Source organism: Temnothorax longispinosus, chromosome 9, assembly GCF_030848805.1.
Source record: "Temnothorax longispinosus isolate EJ_2023e chromosome 9, Tlon_JGU_v1, whole genome shotgun sequence".
NCBI classification, from domain to species: Eukaryota; Metazoa; Arthropoda; class Insecta; order Hymenoptera; family Formicidae; genus Temnothorax; species Temnothorax longispinosus.
Genome location: NC_092366.1, coordinates 7361225 through 7376230, shown reverse-complemented (window position 1 = coordinate 7376230; position 15006 = coordinate 7361225). Strand labels below are relative to the sequence as shown.

At 35.0% G+C, this 15006-nt stretch overlaps 1 protein-coding gene across 5 annotated transcripts in view; it reads left to right on the top strand.

The window, feature by feature from the left end:
- The first annotated feature begins 1112 nt into the window (after positions 1-1112).
- Positions 1113-15006, top strand: part of Sick (sickie) — a 126820-nt gene continuing 112926 nt past the window's right edge. For 4 of the 5 annotated variants that reach the window (XM_071788942.1, XM_071788940.1, XM_071788941.1 and 1 more), the window contains exon 1: positions 1113-1809. In XM_071788942.1, coding sequence (XP_071645043.1) covers positions 1132-1809 — 678 coding nt within the window. In that variant the 5' untranslated portion in view covers positions 1113-1131. Of the gene's footprint in view, positions 1810-14689; positions 14822-15006 lie in introns of those variants that run through there. The other variant, XM_071788943.1, reaches the window with a different exon arrangement.

Below are 15006 nucleotides of genomic sequence, written 5' to 3'. Positions count from 1 at the left end.
ATTGAGACAAATTGGTAGATGACAATTGTGAATGGGACATCCATTAAAATTCACCCTGTATATATATATATATATATATATATATATATATATATATATATAAATTTAATTAATTTGGGTATTATAGACAAGTAAGTAAATAAATAATTTATGTAAATTTTTAAGTTTGTTAATTGATTAATGTTACATTATTATTCTCGCAAGAGAGTCTATTTATCTAGAATAGATAAATAGAAATTAATTGGTACAAACATGATAATGTTATAAGTTTGTATTTAATATTATAAAACAATGTAAATAATACATTGTTTTGTATTCTACACACACACACACACACACACACACACACACACACACACACACACACGCAACGAATATACAATACTATTAAATATTAAGCTCATCCAGTTCAATTACAATGTGCGCGTGCGCGCGCTTGTCGCCGCGATGCTTCGCATAGTCCTGTAACGAGCCGGACCGTCAGTCCTGTCGACGATCCTTTCAAGGATGCTCGTCTATTCAATCTTCCGCGTCGGTCTGTGGCTTCAGGATTAATTAATGGATGTCGATGATTGCTAGCAAGTGAAAATTTTTGTGAAAAGTTTTGACAAAGGCAAGAATGTGGGGTTTGTCGAGAAGCACAATTAATAGATTCTTTTTGAGTTCACGCAATGTTTATTTTTTATTATATTACTACTTTTTACAATTTACATCAATTGTAAATGAAGTGTTCTTTAATAATAATTCAAATTATGCAATTTTTATTAATTATAGATTATAGATTTTTTTTATCAATATGTAAAACTTATCAATAAAAGATATTTAATATAAATATTTTATTTGCATTGAGAAGATAAATAAATCTAAAAGAAAAATTAAGAAATCTAAAAAAATTAATTTTTTAAGGAAATGCAAAAATATATTGGAAATTTAAATTCAAATAAAATTCTTAAATTCCTTGTTGAATCGCAAAAGAAAGATTCTTAACCGTAAATCGGATAATCATTTTTGTCATCGGGTGAGTTATTTTTGCGATCTCATTAAATTATCATCTTTGAATTTTTTTGGATCTCTCTGGATGTTCGACGAATCGCGATCTCGTAGAGCGTCTCGAAAGATGAAAGAGGAACAATGTCGGGTCTCAAAACGCCTGCGGGCTACTCTCGTACTGGCAACGGAGCCAAACCAAAGAGTAGGATTTGCCGATTGACATCTTCGCGATCGTTGATACCATCCCTGGCTGGAAACATCTCGGAGAGATCTCTGGAAGTGATCGATTCCTCGTCATCAAGTCCCAGCAAATCATCCACATCTCCGCGAAGAGTTTCCAACGATCGCAGGTCGCCTAGGAGACATTCTGAAGAACGTCAACAGACATATCACAGTCCGAAGCGTTCACCGAGGAGGTTCTTGCCATCTTTTGATGACGATTCGTATCAAGACCAGATGGGGCTGGGACTCAGGGTGTCGTCGACTACGTCGACTTGCGTCGACGAAGGACCTGGTATGTCTTTCCTGGAGTTCGAGACTCTGTACACCCTGGAAAAAGAGATGCTGATGCAATCGCGATGTGATCAAGACACGTCGCTTCAGCTGGGCGACAAGTGCACTACGGCAGGGTGGTTTGGCGACAAAAGGGGTGTCTATACAGAGCTACCAGATCCTTTACTATGTCATCGTATGTGTATGTGTGGTGCAGTCCCACCTGTCTCGCAGGCGCCATCGGAGGGATTCAGCTTCGCACCCGGATGGTCCTTAAATACGGATCATTTCTATCAGTGGCAACATCGTGGAAAAACCACGCAGCAGGTAGTTTCGTGATCAAGTTTTGTTGAACAAAAAATGTTTTAATTAAACATTACTTAATTTCAAGAGGATTAGAATCAATAATCAGTTACTCATCAGATAATCATAATCAATTGCGATTGTGATTTCTAAACTAAATGTTTCGCTCAAGAATTAATTGGTCTTAAGGAGATTAACAGAGAAGAGTGAATAATAACGGACTTTTAAACTTAATCTACTTAAATGTTTTGCAATTATGTTAAATTGTAATTTATTCATAATTATTAAATTATAGGATATTAAGAGGAGAATTATATTTTAATTATAACCAAATGAAAGTACGTACCACTTATTCATCTTTGCAAATCGATAAACAATTACTTGGAACTTAGGGGAGGGTTGTTATAATATTGATTTATTACTTAATTATAATTATTGAATTGTGAAATCCTGAATATTAAAATATCGAATCATGTAGAAATGATATTTTATATGCGAATCAAATAGACACGATAAATTATACATTATAGTTATATGCGAGAGAAAGAGAGGAGAGAGCGAATTGCAATTAAATTATTTAATTATAATTGTTAAGTTATAAAATACAAACTGACGAAATATCACAGAAATTCCACTTTTAATGAAATTAAGTATATAAACATTTATTTTGTTTTTTATGAAAGGACGATAGCGTCATTTGTGTGTATCAGAGATGACTGAATTATTCCTCACCTGGAAATTTTCGGGAAATTCGAGATACGGAATTTCGAATGTAACTGGGCCTTGAAATGAAACTGTCAGCGGCACGCTCTCTCGCACGCTCGCTCGCATTCTCGAATTAATCGAAAAACGGAAGTAATTTCGCGAGCGGCGAATCGTCGCATTTAACGCGGACATTCGAGCTTCTCCGTTCCGATAACGTTTCTCTTCTCGTTCTCTTTCCTCCCCTACCCTTATGATATCCCATGCACCCCCGGCCAGTATTTTCATCGCTCGAGGCAAGTTGATTTTCCTACACCCCCTCGTCGAGCTAATTTCGGAAACCGAGTTGCAAATTTGCGGCGCTACGCATATCGAGTTTTGCTTCATTTTCGCCGCTGGCGACTCGCGGATTTCGTGCAGTCGCTATTGCAAGCGAAAATAATCGTGAAATGATCGTCATAGCGTAGTAATATGATTCCCATAGGAGCAATGCGTAAATAGTGAAGTAGGTAAACACAAAGTAGCTTATGCATTTGGAAGTGCAATAGGTAGTGGGTGTCACTCATGAAGAATTCTTTAGAATATGCTATTTATTCCATTAATGTAATTTTTTTTATATATTCTACATTCTGGATTTCTTATATAAAAATCTTTAACACATAATTTTATTAGAAATAAATATTATATTTGAAATAAATTAATTCGAAGAAATTGCTCATAATCGCGGAAACATTAGAAATAAACTTAAAAAATAAAACAAATACGCTAAATATATAATATATCTTAATTTACATAAATAATATTATTACTGAAAAGTAGCGAAAGAATATTATTAAAATAGATCGTTAAACAAAATAGATAATTTTTATGTAAATCATCTTTGTGTACCATTTGTACCATCACTTAAGAATTTTGTGGATGGTTTTTAAAGATGAACTACATTTTGCCAAGGTAAAAGAAAGTCAGGTCAACTGATGAAAAATTGAGCAGTCCGTGTAATTCCACTTGCTCTTTTTCGCCCACATAGTTCTGCGGCGCAGCATTCCGCTTGTAAAAAATTCTCGAGACTCCTCTTTCGAATAGCGAGAGGGTCGAACCTCGCGAGGACTATCAAATATGCTGCCTGAGGGTGTGAAGGCACTTTGATCAACCCCCAAGAAGTCCGCTGCCGCCCTTCTGCGATGTTTACTTTAAGGGATGCTATCGGCTACCAGCATCCATCACGCAAGGTGCACTGTCGTCTTTTTGTTCCTTATACGTATATATCGCCAAAGGAGTAGCTTTTGGCGAAACGAAGACAAGGATATTCATTAGATCTTAGATCGTGATCAAAGCGAGTTGGCTTTGCCCATCAAGGTTGCATTGAAAATAACATTAATTCTTAATTAGATATCTTTACTTTTAAGACTTTGTTTTTTCTTTTAAAGCATTCTATAAAATGGCAAAAAAGAATGTAGTTAAAAGAGTATATTTATGATAAAATCTTATAATTTTTATAAATACAAGAAATAGAGAAAAATTATTATTTCTCATTTCTGATCTCAGGATATTCAGGAATTCTTTCTCTCTCTCTCTCTCTCTCTCTCTCTCTCTCTCTATATATATATATATATATATATATATATATATATATATATATATTCTTAAGTCTTATGCAAGGACTAGAATCTGCTTTCTGTAATTGCAAAATATCAGTAAATATCTACGAAAGATTAAATGACATTTTTATTGTCATTTTCTATCATGACAATCCAAGATTAATGTCGTGGCGATCGATTTCGGTGAATACAACTCTTGTTTCTTCTTTCTATTTATTCTTTTCTGATATTTGCCTTAGGGAACAGCACCAACATCTTCTCGTAGGAAGGAGGGTGACTGTTTCCCTTTCTCGTCACTAAGGACCAGGTTGGTCCATGCTTCTATTCCTTTTGACAAAGCAAACATATCCGCGTCATTATTGCGTCTCGTGTGGCTCGATTATTCGCGCAGAAACAAGCGATCTAATTTCGCGTCTTATTGGATATCATGTCTTTTTCTCTTTTCTTTTCTTTCTCCTTGCATTTACACTATTTGCCGAGAATGCATGCAGTATTGAAGTGCATCGGATACCTGTCGAAGTGCAATGATTTTGTCTTTTAAGATTTAGATTTCGTAAGTTTGTTTATTATAAGATAAACACGTTAAAAAATATTATGAATATTGTTATATATGATTTAAAAAGCTTAGAAAATGTCCAATATTTTACTTGAAGAATGTTTATAACATGTAACTTCTTTAAATTTTATTACAGCAATGAATTAATTAATGAGAGTTACGGCTTTATGTATTAGGTGATATTTTTATACTTTATTTTCTGTGAGCGGAAATAGAGTTGTTGATGTTTCGCAGAAAGAATATTTTTCACTGACGAGAATTACTGCTGACACCATCTCGTTCATCATGGTTCAATGAACTTTGACATATGTCGCGATACGAATATTTACGAATCAACGATCCGCGCAAATTGCAGGGGGATGCTGCTATTAGCCAGTTTATATTGCCGTAAACAGTGACATTCGTAAAATAAAATACGAAAACGCTAAACAAATCAAAACATATTTTTATATGTTGAACAAATTTTTTTGGAAATGCTGTTGCATTTAATTTGATTCCATGTTTACTTTATTTTAATAATTTGATTTGGTTGTCATTTGATTTTACTGTGTTTGGTATTTAATATGCTTTTGTCTCTGCTGTTATTATATATCGCTTTATTGAAGCACACGGTATCGATTGAGAACGGAAAACTTGGAATAACGTGAAGGGCACGCGAAAAAGGGCGCACGCCTTGACGAAAGCAATTTTCGTGGGGCTGCAAATTGGCAATCGGACGCTAAATGATTTAGGTAGTACTCACGCATGTCTATACTTGATATACGTATATGCACGTGTGTTTGTTCTATGTTCTCGATGACTCGATATAGGGATGAACCTACCCCAAGGCAAAGCGCATATCTCCGCCTATCGAGTCGCATCTTAGCGGGAAAATAGATCTTTAATTGAATCGCGAGGTGAGTCACAGCTCGTACATGCGCTGAAATGAATAGCAGGATGTAGGATATTTCTCAAGTATATAGCTGTTACTTGTCAAATTTTGAAATCGTTATCTCTTACATGTGTATAGTTTATTCGATGATCCCATATCAGGATAAATATTTCTCTCTCTATTCGTGCCGCGCCCTGAACACATAAATACTCATAATCCGGCCGCACAGCAGGATGCAGCAGAGGATGCTGAAAAAATAATCGAGATAGACGTGCCCGGGGTGGTGGTGTTAAATAAATACGTCGACAACGCCGTATCCGGCTTATGACGAAAAACAAATTTCGCATCCCTATCGAGTTTCGCTTTGCACGGATTTTTCGACGCTATTTTGCAGTTTGCTGCTCGGCTTGGCCGTTACCATCAGTATAGTTCCCAACGCTGTTACCTACGGCAAAAAGAATGATCAAATTTTTCTGGCGCCGTTGGCGTGTAAATTTTTTAAATGCAAATAAAAATTCCACTAAGAATTCAATGAACTTAATTCAATTTAATTGTATTAAAAATTTAGAAATTATTTTGATATAAATACAAGATTAGTCGACGAAAATTTAATTTGCTTCTCTTGTATCATGAAATAAATTATTTAATCTTCGTGTAATGATTAATAATTAAAATGTGTATAGGTCTTTCATATTTCATACTTTTAATGAGTGTAAAAAGCTCTTTTAAGTTATTTATTATTATATAATACATGATATGAGCTCATACGGAAATTAACTTTCTTATTTTTTAAGGTTACAAAACCAATATATTTTATTTTATTCTTCATTATTTTATTATTTTATTGTTTATCTTTGACACACGTTCGGTCGCATCCTACTCGAAAGAAATTTCGGTCAGCCGTCCAAAGAAGGACGCCCAAAATCAATATTCCCCGCGTATGCTCTCAGAGACCTTCCGGACTCTGTGCCACACCGCGTCCACATCAAATGCCATGCGGAAATGCCACATCACACGAATATCGTACCTATCGATACGTTTCGCGCGCGAAAACAGACGTGTCGAACCACGTCACAGAAATGTGAACCAGTGTCACTGCCGGCGTTGAAACCACAATTATGAGCCTATGTCAGTGACAGACCTTACCTTCTCTTCGTTATAATCGAACCACTAATCTGTTCTTATTAGTTATACGCCGGAAAAGAAAAAAACTCTACGTTTATAATATAATAAATAAAATCAAATTAAATATATTTTTTGTTTTTCTTTTAAAGTTTTAAATATATAAATTATCTATATAATAATAATTTTATATATAATCTATACCAAAAATATGATAAAATTAATTTAACTATTTCAATTTATTTTAAATGTTTAATAAAATACATAATACTTACATTAGTGTACTGAAATATAAATATAAAAAATTATTATTTTTCAAGATGGAAAAAGTACTGCTAAAGATATATCTTCGTAAAACAAAAAGTAGATATGGCAGGCGTGTATCGTTGGGATTCGAGTCTTCTTGTCTTCCTTCGGGCAAAAGGCTGCTACTTGGGAACAACTACTGCCGAATCAGGAGTGCGACCCCAAGCAAATGTCGAAGCTCGTTAGAGCGTTTCGGAGAGCGAGTTAGCGGTCTTCTGTGCGCTATACGTGAGCCGAAAGAATTATAGCAATTTCGACGTGACGGAACCTGAATTCATAATACGCTGTCTGCGAATGACGCGCGTCTGCCGTACAGATTTTGTCCGAGGAGTTGGTCCTTCTCGAAGGGGAGTTCCTTGTTAGTTCCTTGTTAGTTTAAGAATAGATAGTTGCAGAAATAATTGATATTAAATCTTTTCGATAGAAATTTGAAGCTTATATGAAAAACGAGCGAGATAATATTTGGAAAATGAGTTTATTAATTTTTATTACACAATTAAAATTTAATTTATAAGATTAAAATAATAAAATTAAAATAGCAATAGTTGTATGTTCATTTTTAAGGCATGCAGCTTGTAATTATTCTATATATATCTGTACAAAAATAATTTTATTCTTATATAATGTGTTTAAATATATATTCAGAGGGCATACTTATACATTAGAAATTCAAGCTTTATTATTAAAGTATGTTTTGCATAAAATAGTGACATATAATGTTTAGGCATTAGAAATATACGTTGCATTGTTGACGAAGTCGCACATCGAAAGGCATATATACTCGTATAACTGCGCTGTATAAAAGACAAGCGATTATCCTTCTTTATGCAAGATAAACCCACCGGCGAAAGTTTTGTACGCGTATGTTGACGAGTTTCTGGGACCTTAAGAATAGTCGCGGGGGCCCAGTCTCTCGGTTGTCTCTCGTGTGGGCCAGTTAGCGTATGCGAAAGGATGCCTACATGAGGCAGCGCACAATGGCAGGGTTGGGCCTGGTTGCATCGCGACTGACGGCGCAGGTAAATTTAGCTCGTTCTCTCGCGAGTGCGTGTACACGCACGTGCACGCGTCGTAATGGCGCGTAGGTGAGCTACTCATTCATAAAACATAACCCACGTGGCGCCGGCGGTCGGTGAGCTACGAAAAAACGAGTTACAAGCATCTCGAAATGGAAGCCGAAGAAACGAACGAAAGGGAAAAGAGAAGAAAAGAAAAATAACACTATGACTAGAGAAGGAAAAACATTTAAAGTTTCTAACAATCCTATTACATAGATTTCCGAAATATTTGATAAAAAAATTTCTCATGTACCTATATATAACTCTGCCACAAATAATTTAAATAAAATACTTAAATTACAGACACACTCTTTTCAATAATTATATATACTTTTATATTATACAATATTATAAAATACTTACTAATTTAATTTTATTATCGTGTTTGATCATGTTCTTTTTTTTTAGTATCATTTCACTTTCACTTATAGCTCTTATTTGCGTGATGACTATACTTTGGGACGTCCGCGTACATTAGCGGCTTAAGATGTTTGAATAGGTCTTAACTTTGCGGAGAAACAAAGGATGCTAATCAGATCTCTTATCGGAACCCCGACGTAATATGGCGGACGTAAAAATAACTTTGTTCTCACGGGACTTCGGTAGTCATGACAACAACAGGGTTTCCTCGAATCTCGAGAGGGTGTGAGAACATAGGACACGCTTGTTGCAGGACACGTACCTTCCCTCCTGAGGGAAGAGGGTGCATGCATCCTCCGTCTAGTTCTTGGGGGGGAACGATAACTCAGTTACGACGGTTCTCAACCGCGTATGAGCTTCAGTTTCGGTTAATTTCTCTCTTGCCAATCTTGATGAAGTCTTATGGACCTTTTATTGGAAAACGGACAAAACGAATTGGTTTAAACTAAAATTCGGAAATGATGATTTTTAAATAAGAATTTTAAATATTATTATTGAATTTTAAATTATCACAACAATTATTATTCTTTGAGTACACAATGTTTATTATATTTTTCGTACATGATTAAATTTTGGTCCATAATATAGACTTTTTACATTATTTCGATATCTGCGATCTATTTATATATATATTTTTCTATTTCTAACAATTTCTCCCCGAATACTCAGGCGAGAGTTGCGCTTTGCTGATCGGAAAATTGGCCGCGGGAGATTTTGCTACACAATTAACAATAAGCGCACAGTTAATGCGCAGCAAAAGAGGGTGAAAAGCGCAGAGAAAGAAGGGTGCCGCGACGATATACAGATCGTTTGTAACGAGCGGTGCCAAAGAAGGATAATCGGGCAATGATCGGCGGAAAAGCAAGAAACATTTAGTCCAGGGGTGTATACCTTTTGCATATTAGTATTGAACAGCAACATAATGAGCGTATTATACATGAAGTATATAAGTATATACGCTATTCTCTTTTTTCCTCTATATAATTTTAGCAACTTATGAAAACACTTTCTTTAGTCTTTTTCTTTCCATTAGAACACTGTATTAAATTAAGAGGATCATCTTGACCGATTCGGATTATGTGTTGAAAATGATCTTCTGATCCTGCAGTTTCCCTTGCGCTTTCGATTTTCTCTTATCCTTTACCCCGTTGTCCCAAAGGTTGGCTGGCGTGTCTCGATATCGTTCGGGTTAAAGCAAACCTAATTCCGGCAGGCTGGTTCCATAGTCGGGTGTGTCCATCGAGACGAGCGGACCTCCCGCTCGTCGTAATCGCGCAACAAAGCTCAGTCTCTCACTCCCTTTTTGTCTCTCATCCTCTCGAAACGGGACGCGTTCTGCCCGCAAAATTGTCGCGCCGACGGAAACCATCCCCAAATCCCCTCGCCACCGTTGGGGGAAAAGTGAAACTCATTCTCTTCCGTCACTATGAGTCGAAGTAAATTAATTCCGCAACATCCAAATGGCAGGATTTTTCTCAAAAATTCCAAGAAGTGAAAAAACATCGAAGAGATTGGAAAATAGAAAAGAAGGAATTTGAGAAAATTCTTGAAAAGTTCAAAATAGCAAATATATGAATTTTAATTTATTTTTTAGAAGAAATTAATAAGTTTTCTCCAAAACAATGAAATCAGAGATTAAAGAATGATAAAGACTTAATAATTTTGTGATTTTGTCACGGCGGAACAAAGCATTGAAAGTGTTTACCGTAGTCAATCTCAACCGACAATTTACCCTCTTGCCTTTGAAAAAAGCACACTAGCTTACCTTTCATCTCGTCCCCTTTTTCCGCTCGCAAAATCATCCTCTCGGTTGCATTATCGCGCAGAATGAAAGAAAAAAAACGGACAGGATTACGCGACTAACGAGCCGTCAGACTGCCGTCAGGAGCGAATTAATTATTGTCCTTTAACGGTTTCGTTTCCGGCTCCTGAACTCTCAGTGTCGCCGCCGTTCCGGGAGGGATCGGCGGCAATATTCAATTTCATGCATCCCCTTTGCACCAATGGTTTCTCCATCGCTATCCACACCAGCACCAATGGACAATTATTATCCTTTGACTGCCCCTCGAATTTCGGCATGCGAATTGCCCCGCCGGAAAAACGACCGTCGAACTGTCCAAATTAATTGCCAAAATTTTGACAAGCACGGATGCTTCTAATTCGAATATTAAGTTCTGAAAGATCATGCGACGTCAACTCGCGCGGACGCGAGAAAAATTATACTTGCATAAATCTTACTTTTATTTTAAGCATTCACAAATGTAATTACATTGCGATAACAAAAATATATAAAGAATTTATAAATGTGGAAAAAGATTCAACGACTTCACAAATTCTGATAATTTTATTTTTAATAAACAATAATTTGTATCAACAAAAGTGTTAATAACACTTTTCTCATTAAAAAATTATCAACGTTTGAAGTTTTTAAATAGAACCACATTTTATTTTTGTTAATACTGTCGAGAATACCCGAATAAATTCTGATTATTGAAAATATTATAAATTCTTATTTTTATTTAATTGGCAATTCTTAAAGCAACTTAAGTGTTTTACACTTGTGAAGACGCTACAACTAAATTATATCAATTAAGCTAATTAGAATTTGACATTAAGCTAATGTCAGAATTATCTTAATCTTTACAAAAGTAAAATTAAAATAATTTGTATAACAATTGAATTTAAAACATCAAAGTTTAGTTAGCAAGATATTTTTAGTATTTTATGATTAAAAACTAATGTAGTTTGAAAAGATAACTTGGACTGAAGGTATTCCGCAAAGCCGAGGGAATTCCGCCGTTTTAATGACGAATGAACGAGCAGCAGGTATACGTTATACAAACGAGACTCCCCATGAGCATTCCTGACAGGTGCGCGGATCGATTGCTATTCCACGCGGCTCGCGTACGAGCAGCATCATTAATTGTAATGCCTGCCATGGCGTTGCCTTTTAACGCGCGCGCGCCTAGTCGCGACCGCGACTCGCGACACGGGGCGGTCGTGTGCGATAATCGGGGCTAAGTCGAATATCGATTATCAGCGCGTACGCAGTTCTAACAGGTTCTTATCAACTATGATACATTGCAATTCTGTCCTCGGTTTAACATCTAAGATAAGGGACTGGGGAAAAGTGGAAAGAAAACGTTGTATAATATAATAATTGTATTGCCTAATCGAGACCTTGATGCAAATAATTCTAAACCTTAATTAATTACTTGTTTAGATTTGTATTTGAGCTTGAAGCAAAACTGTGTGTGTTGGGAGAGAAATCTAATAAATAAAATTAAATTCTAATTAATTTCTTTTGAGAGGTTTTGAGAAAAATTGATTTTGGTTACATTGAAGCCTATAAATAGAATTATATAAGATAGGATATGATAGTTACGGTCGAACGGCGCGTCGCGATCTAATCAACGACGGTTTCTTGGATCGGTCACTGATGAATTTACGACCCTCTACTCGATTCCATTAATTCGTTAATTCAAACGACGACGCCTACGCAAACGACAACGCTCGTTCGTTTTGCTCATCGTGCTCTATTTTGAGTTAAACGTTACCAACGTCGCCGTCACCGCTTCTTCCTTCGGCTGCGAGCGCCGCCGAACCGTCTCTCATTCTCTATTTTCAACTCTCCTGAGCACGTTATTTTCGCCTACGAAGGAAAGATATTGTCTTCCTGGAATATCGTCGGATGTCTCGCAATTTTTTATTAGTCCTTCTTCTTCTTCTTCTTCTTCTTCCTTTTCACTTTCTTCTATCTTTTCTTTATACCGGTGCACTGTACAATTTTCTTACTCAAAGTTAACTTAGGATAGAATTAATGTGCATTTAAATATATATACATATGCATATTTATACATGTACAGTATGTATATACATATATTAAAATTTGCATTATTTTCATATTAATAGTTATTAAGAGACACGGTAGTGTCTCGCGCCAATATATATATCCTCGACATTTTAACATTTTTATTAAGAAAAAGATTGATTCGAAATTGATCAAAGAATTTTCCGTTAAAAATTCTCGTGATCTTGAAATAATAAAGATATACTATATGTAATGCTAAAGATTAAAAAGTTGTAATAAATGATTTATTGCTAATGGTTTATTGCTAAATTAATTAAAGGAGTCATTGACAGAAATTATAAAGTTTTATTGTATTTAATTAAATTGATATTTGATATTTATATTACGCGCGCGATATTATAATTTCTAGAAAGTAGCAAAGTCAAATAGTGATACGTGAGTGATACGAATTAGTTGATGATTGTGAAATTGCTGCGTTTATTAACTTTGATACATTTTGATATTAGGATATTATACGTTTGTATATAACTTCAGGGATATTGATTTATCTGCAAATTTCGATTTTATTTTACATTCAGCAAACTATGTTACACAGACGTTACAAAAACATAGTTTGGTTGAAGTTTGATTAAATGCAAGCTCGGGAGAATTATATTGTTGAATCGGCGCTGACTCGTCCGTGTCATCGAAAATTCTCAGTAAACCTTCTTAATGTCGTGTTACACTTCTGCGATTCTTCAACAGCTCGATGCAGTTTCCTCGTCACGTCCATCGTACCGTCTTAAAATAGCGATCTTAAGATGTGTCACACTTCCTGATCACATACGTCGTCATCATCATCCTTAGCCCTTGATTTCTCGAAACTTTCGTACACATACAAGTGTTTTTCATCAGAATCTGAATATACACTACACTTATGAGATTAACCAATGAAAGTTCAATATAATTATTATAAATTACACATTTATGTGACACATAATTCTATAATTTATAATCTTTTTCAAATTTAAGAGACTAAAATGTCATTTTTTTATTTCTACAAACTTTGAGATTAGATTAAAATTAGATTTTAGATTATGTATAATTCTCTTTTTATTTAATTCCTTTTTAATTTCATTTTAATTAAATTATCTAATTTAAATATATTAAACAGACATTAAAATTAAGTTTACACAAATCTCGTTCTAGTTAATTATTCTTATCGATTCTTATCGATCTTTGATTAAAATGACATCTTTTTTAATGATAAAAAAAAAAGATATCTGAAAGGAAGATATAATTATATTATTAAGCACTTTACTTTATCTAAATATGCTTATTATAACATATGTTGAATATTGTGCTTTTTAAACAATTTTCTAAAATTTCCAGTAATTTTCTTAGAAGTTTTTTAATTATCAACCTGCAATTACATCAATTTTGATATTCTATGCGATGAATTTTTGTAAAGATCGATAGACAAAAAAGGAAAGTGAAAGGAGGTGGTAAAATTGGAGGAAGACGAGGATAAGATGAAAGAGATGAGGAGGGAGGAGATTATGGAAGAGAAGGAGAAGAAGGCGCAAGAGAGTATATACCTACGAATAGAGAAATGTGTGCTCGCGTATTCAGTTACGGCCGGTGCGTCGCAGAGTCGAGACGCTTCCGTGTTTTGCTTGCAAGCATCACGACGCGACACGACGCGATGCGTCACGTTGTTCGTCCGATCATTTGGAACGAGAGTGATTTGCTCGCGAATTGAATAATTGAATGATTGATTAAGTTTTTCTCTTCTTCCTCTTCTTTCTTCTCTTCTCCCTCGACCTTTTTCTCGCTTTCGACGCTCAAAAGAAGATTGTGAGAATGAAGAACGGAGGGATTCAGACGCGAATTATATCAACAATTTATTAATCTTAGCAGAAGAATTGAGGATTATATAATAATTAGGATTAGTGTGAATGTTTTTTATTAATTCGTCGAAAACACTATACTGATTTTTTTCGCACTTTATTTTACATCTGTTATTTGGTATCAGTGCATAATGCTCTTATAAAGGAGAAATACAGAAAAACACGATTTTTAACGTAAAAAAAATATATATATAGATATTTAACAGTGGATTCCAGTGAAATGATCTCTCTCTTGACAGAATCAAGTGTTTAAGTGAAACTAATATCGATTTGTTTGAATGTTGTCATGATCCCGTCAAGATTTAGTAGATATTATTATTATATCGACATAATATCTTAATTTAAATTCCAATAAAAAAAAGAAGAAAACATGATAGAAAATATAAAATAATCATCTGTGGTACTAGTGAATTGAGAAGAAAAATTGAGGATGAAAAGTTAAAGATCAGAGAAATTGATTTTGATGATAGTACGAATAGTGTAATTGCAATTGTGCATTATCGCGTGATAATCCAGTGCAAAGCGTCTGGTATAGATGCAATTTGTCGTGAGGAATAATTGGAAAGGTAGACTCGGATGACGCTGGAACGTCGCGGGGGTCACAACGACCACCGGCGGCATCATGGCGTGTATCAGAGCGCCGAGATCCGTGCGCGGTTCTATCGACGACATCAAAGCCGATTCTACGCGTAATGTCGTGCAGGTAATTCTTTTCTTCCACTCGTATCTTTTTCGCCGAGAGATGTCGAATATGTTGGCGAGTCTGTAAATATTGCTTTACGAATTTACTCTATTATTATTATTACTATTTTTAAAATAATGGCAAAGCAGCTGTACAATCAGGTGCACTTAAAAATAAAAAATACTTAAAGATAAAAAGAAAAAAAT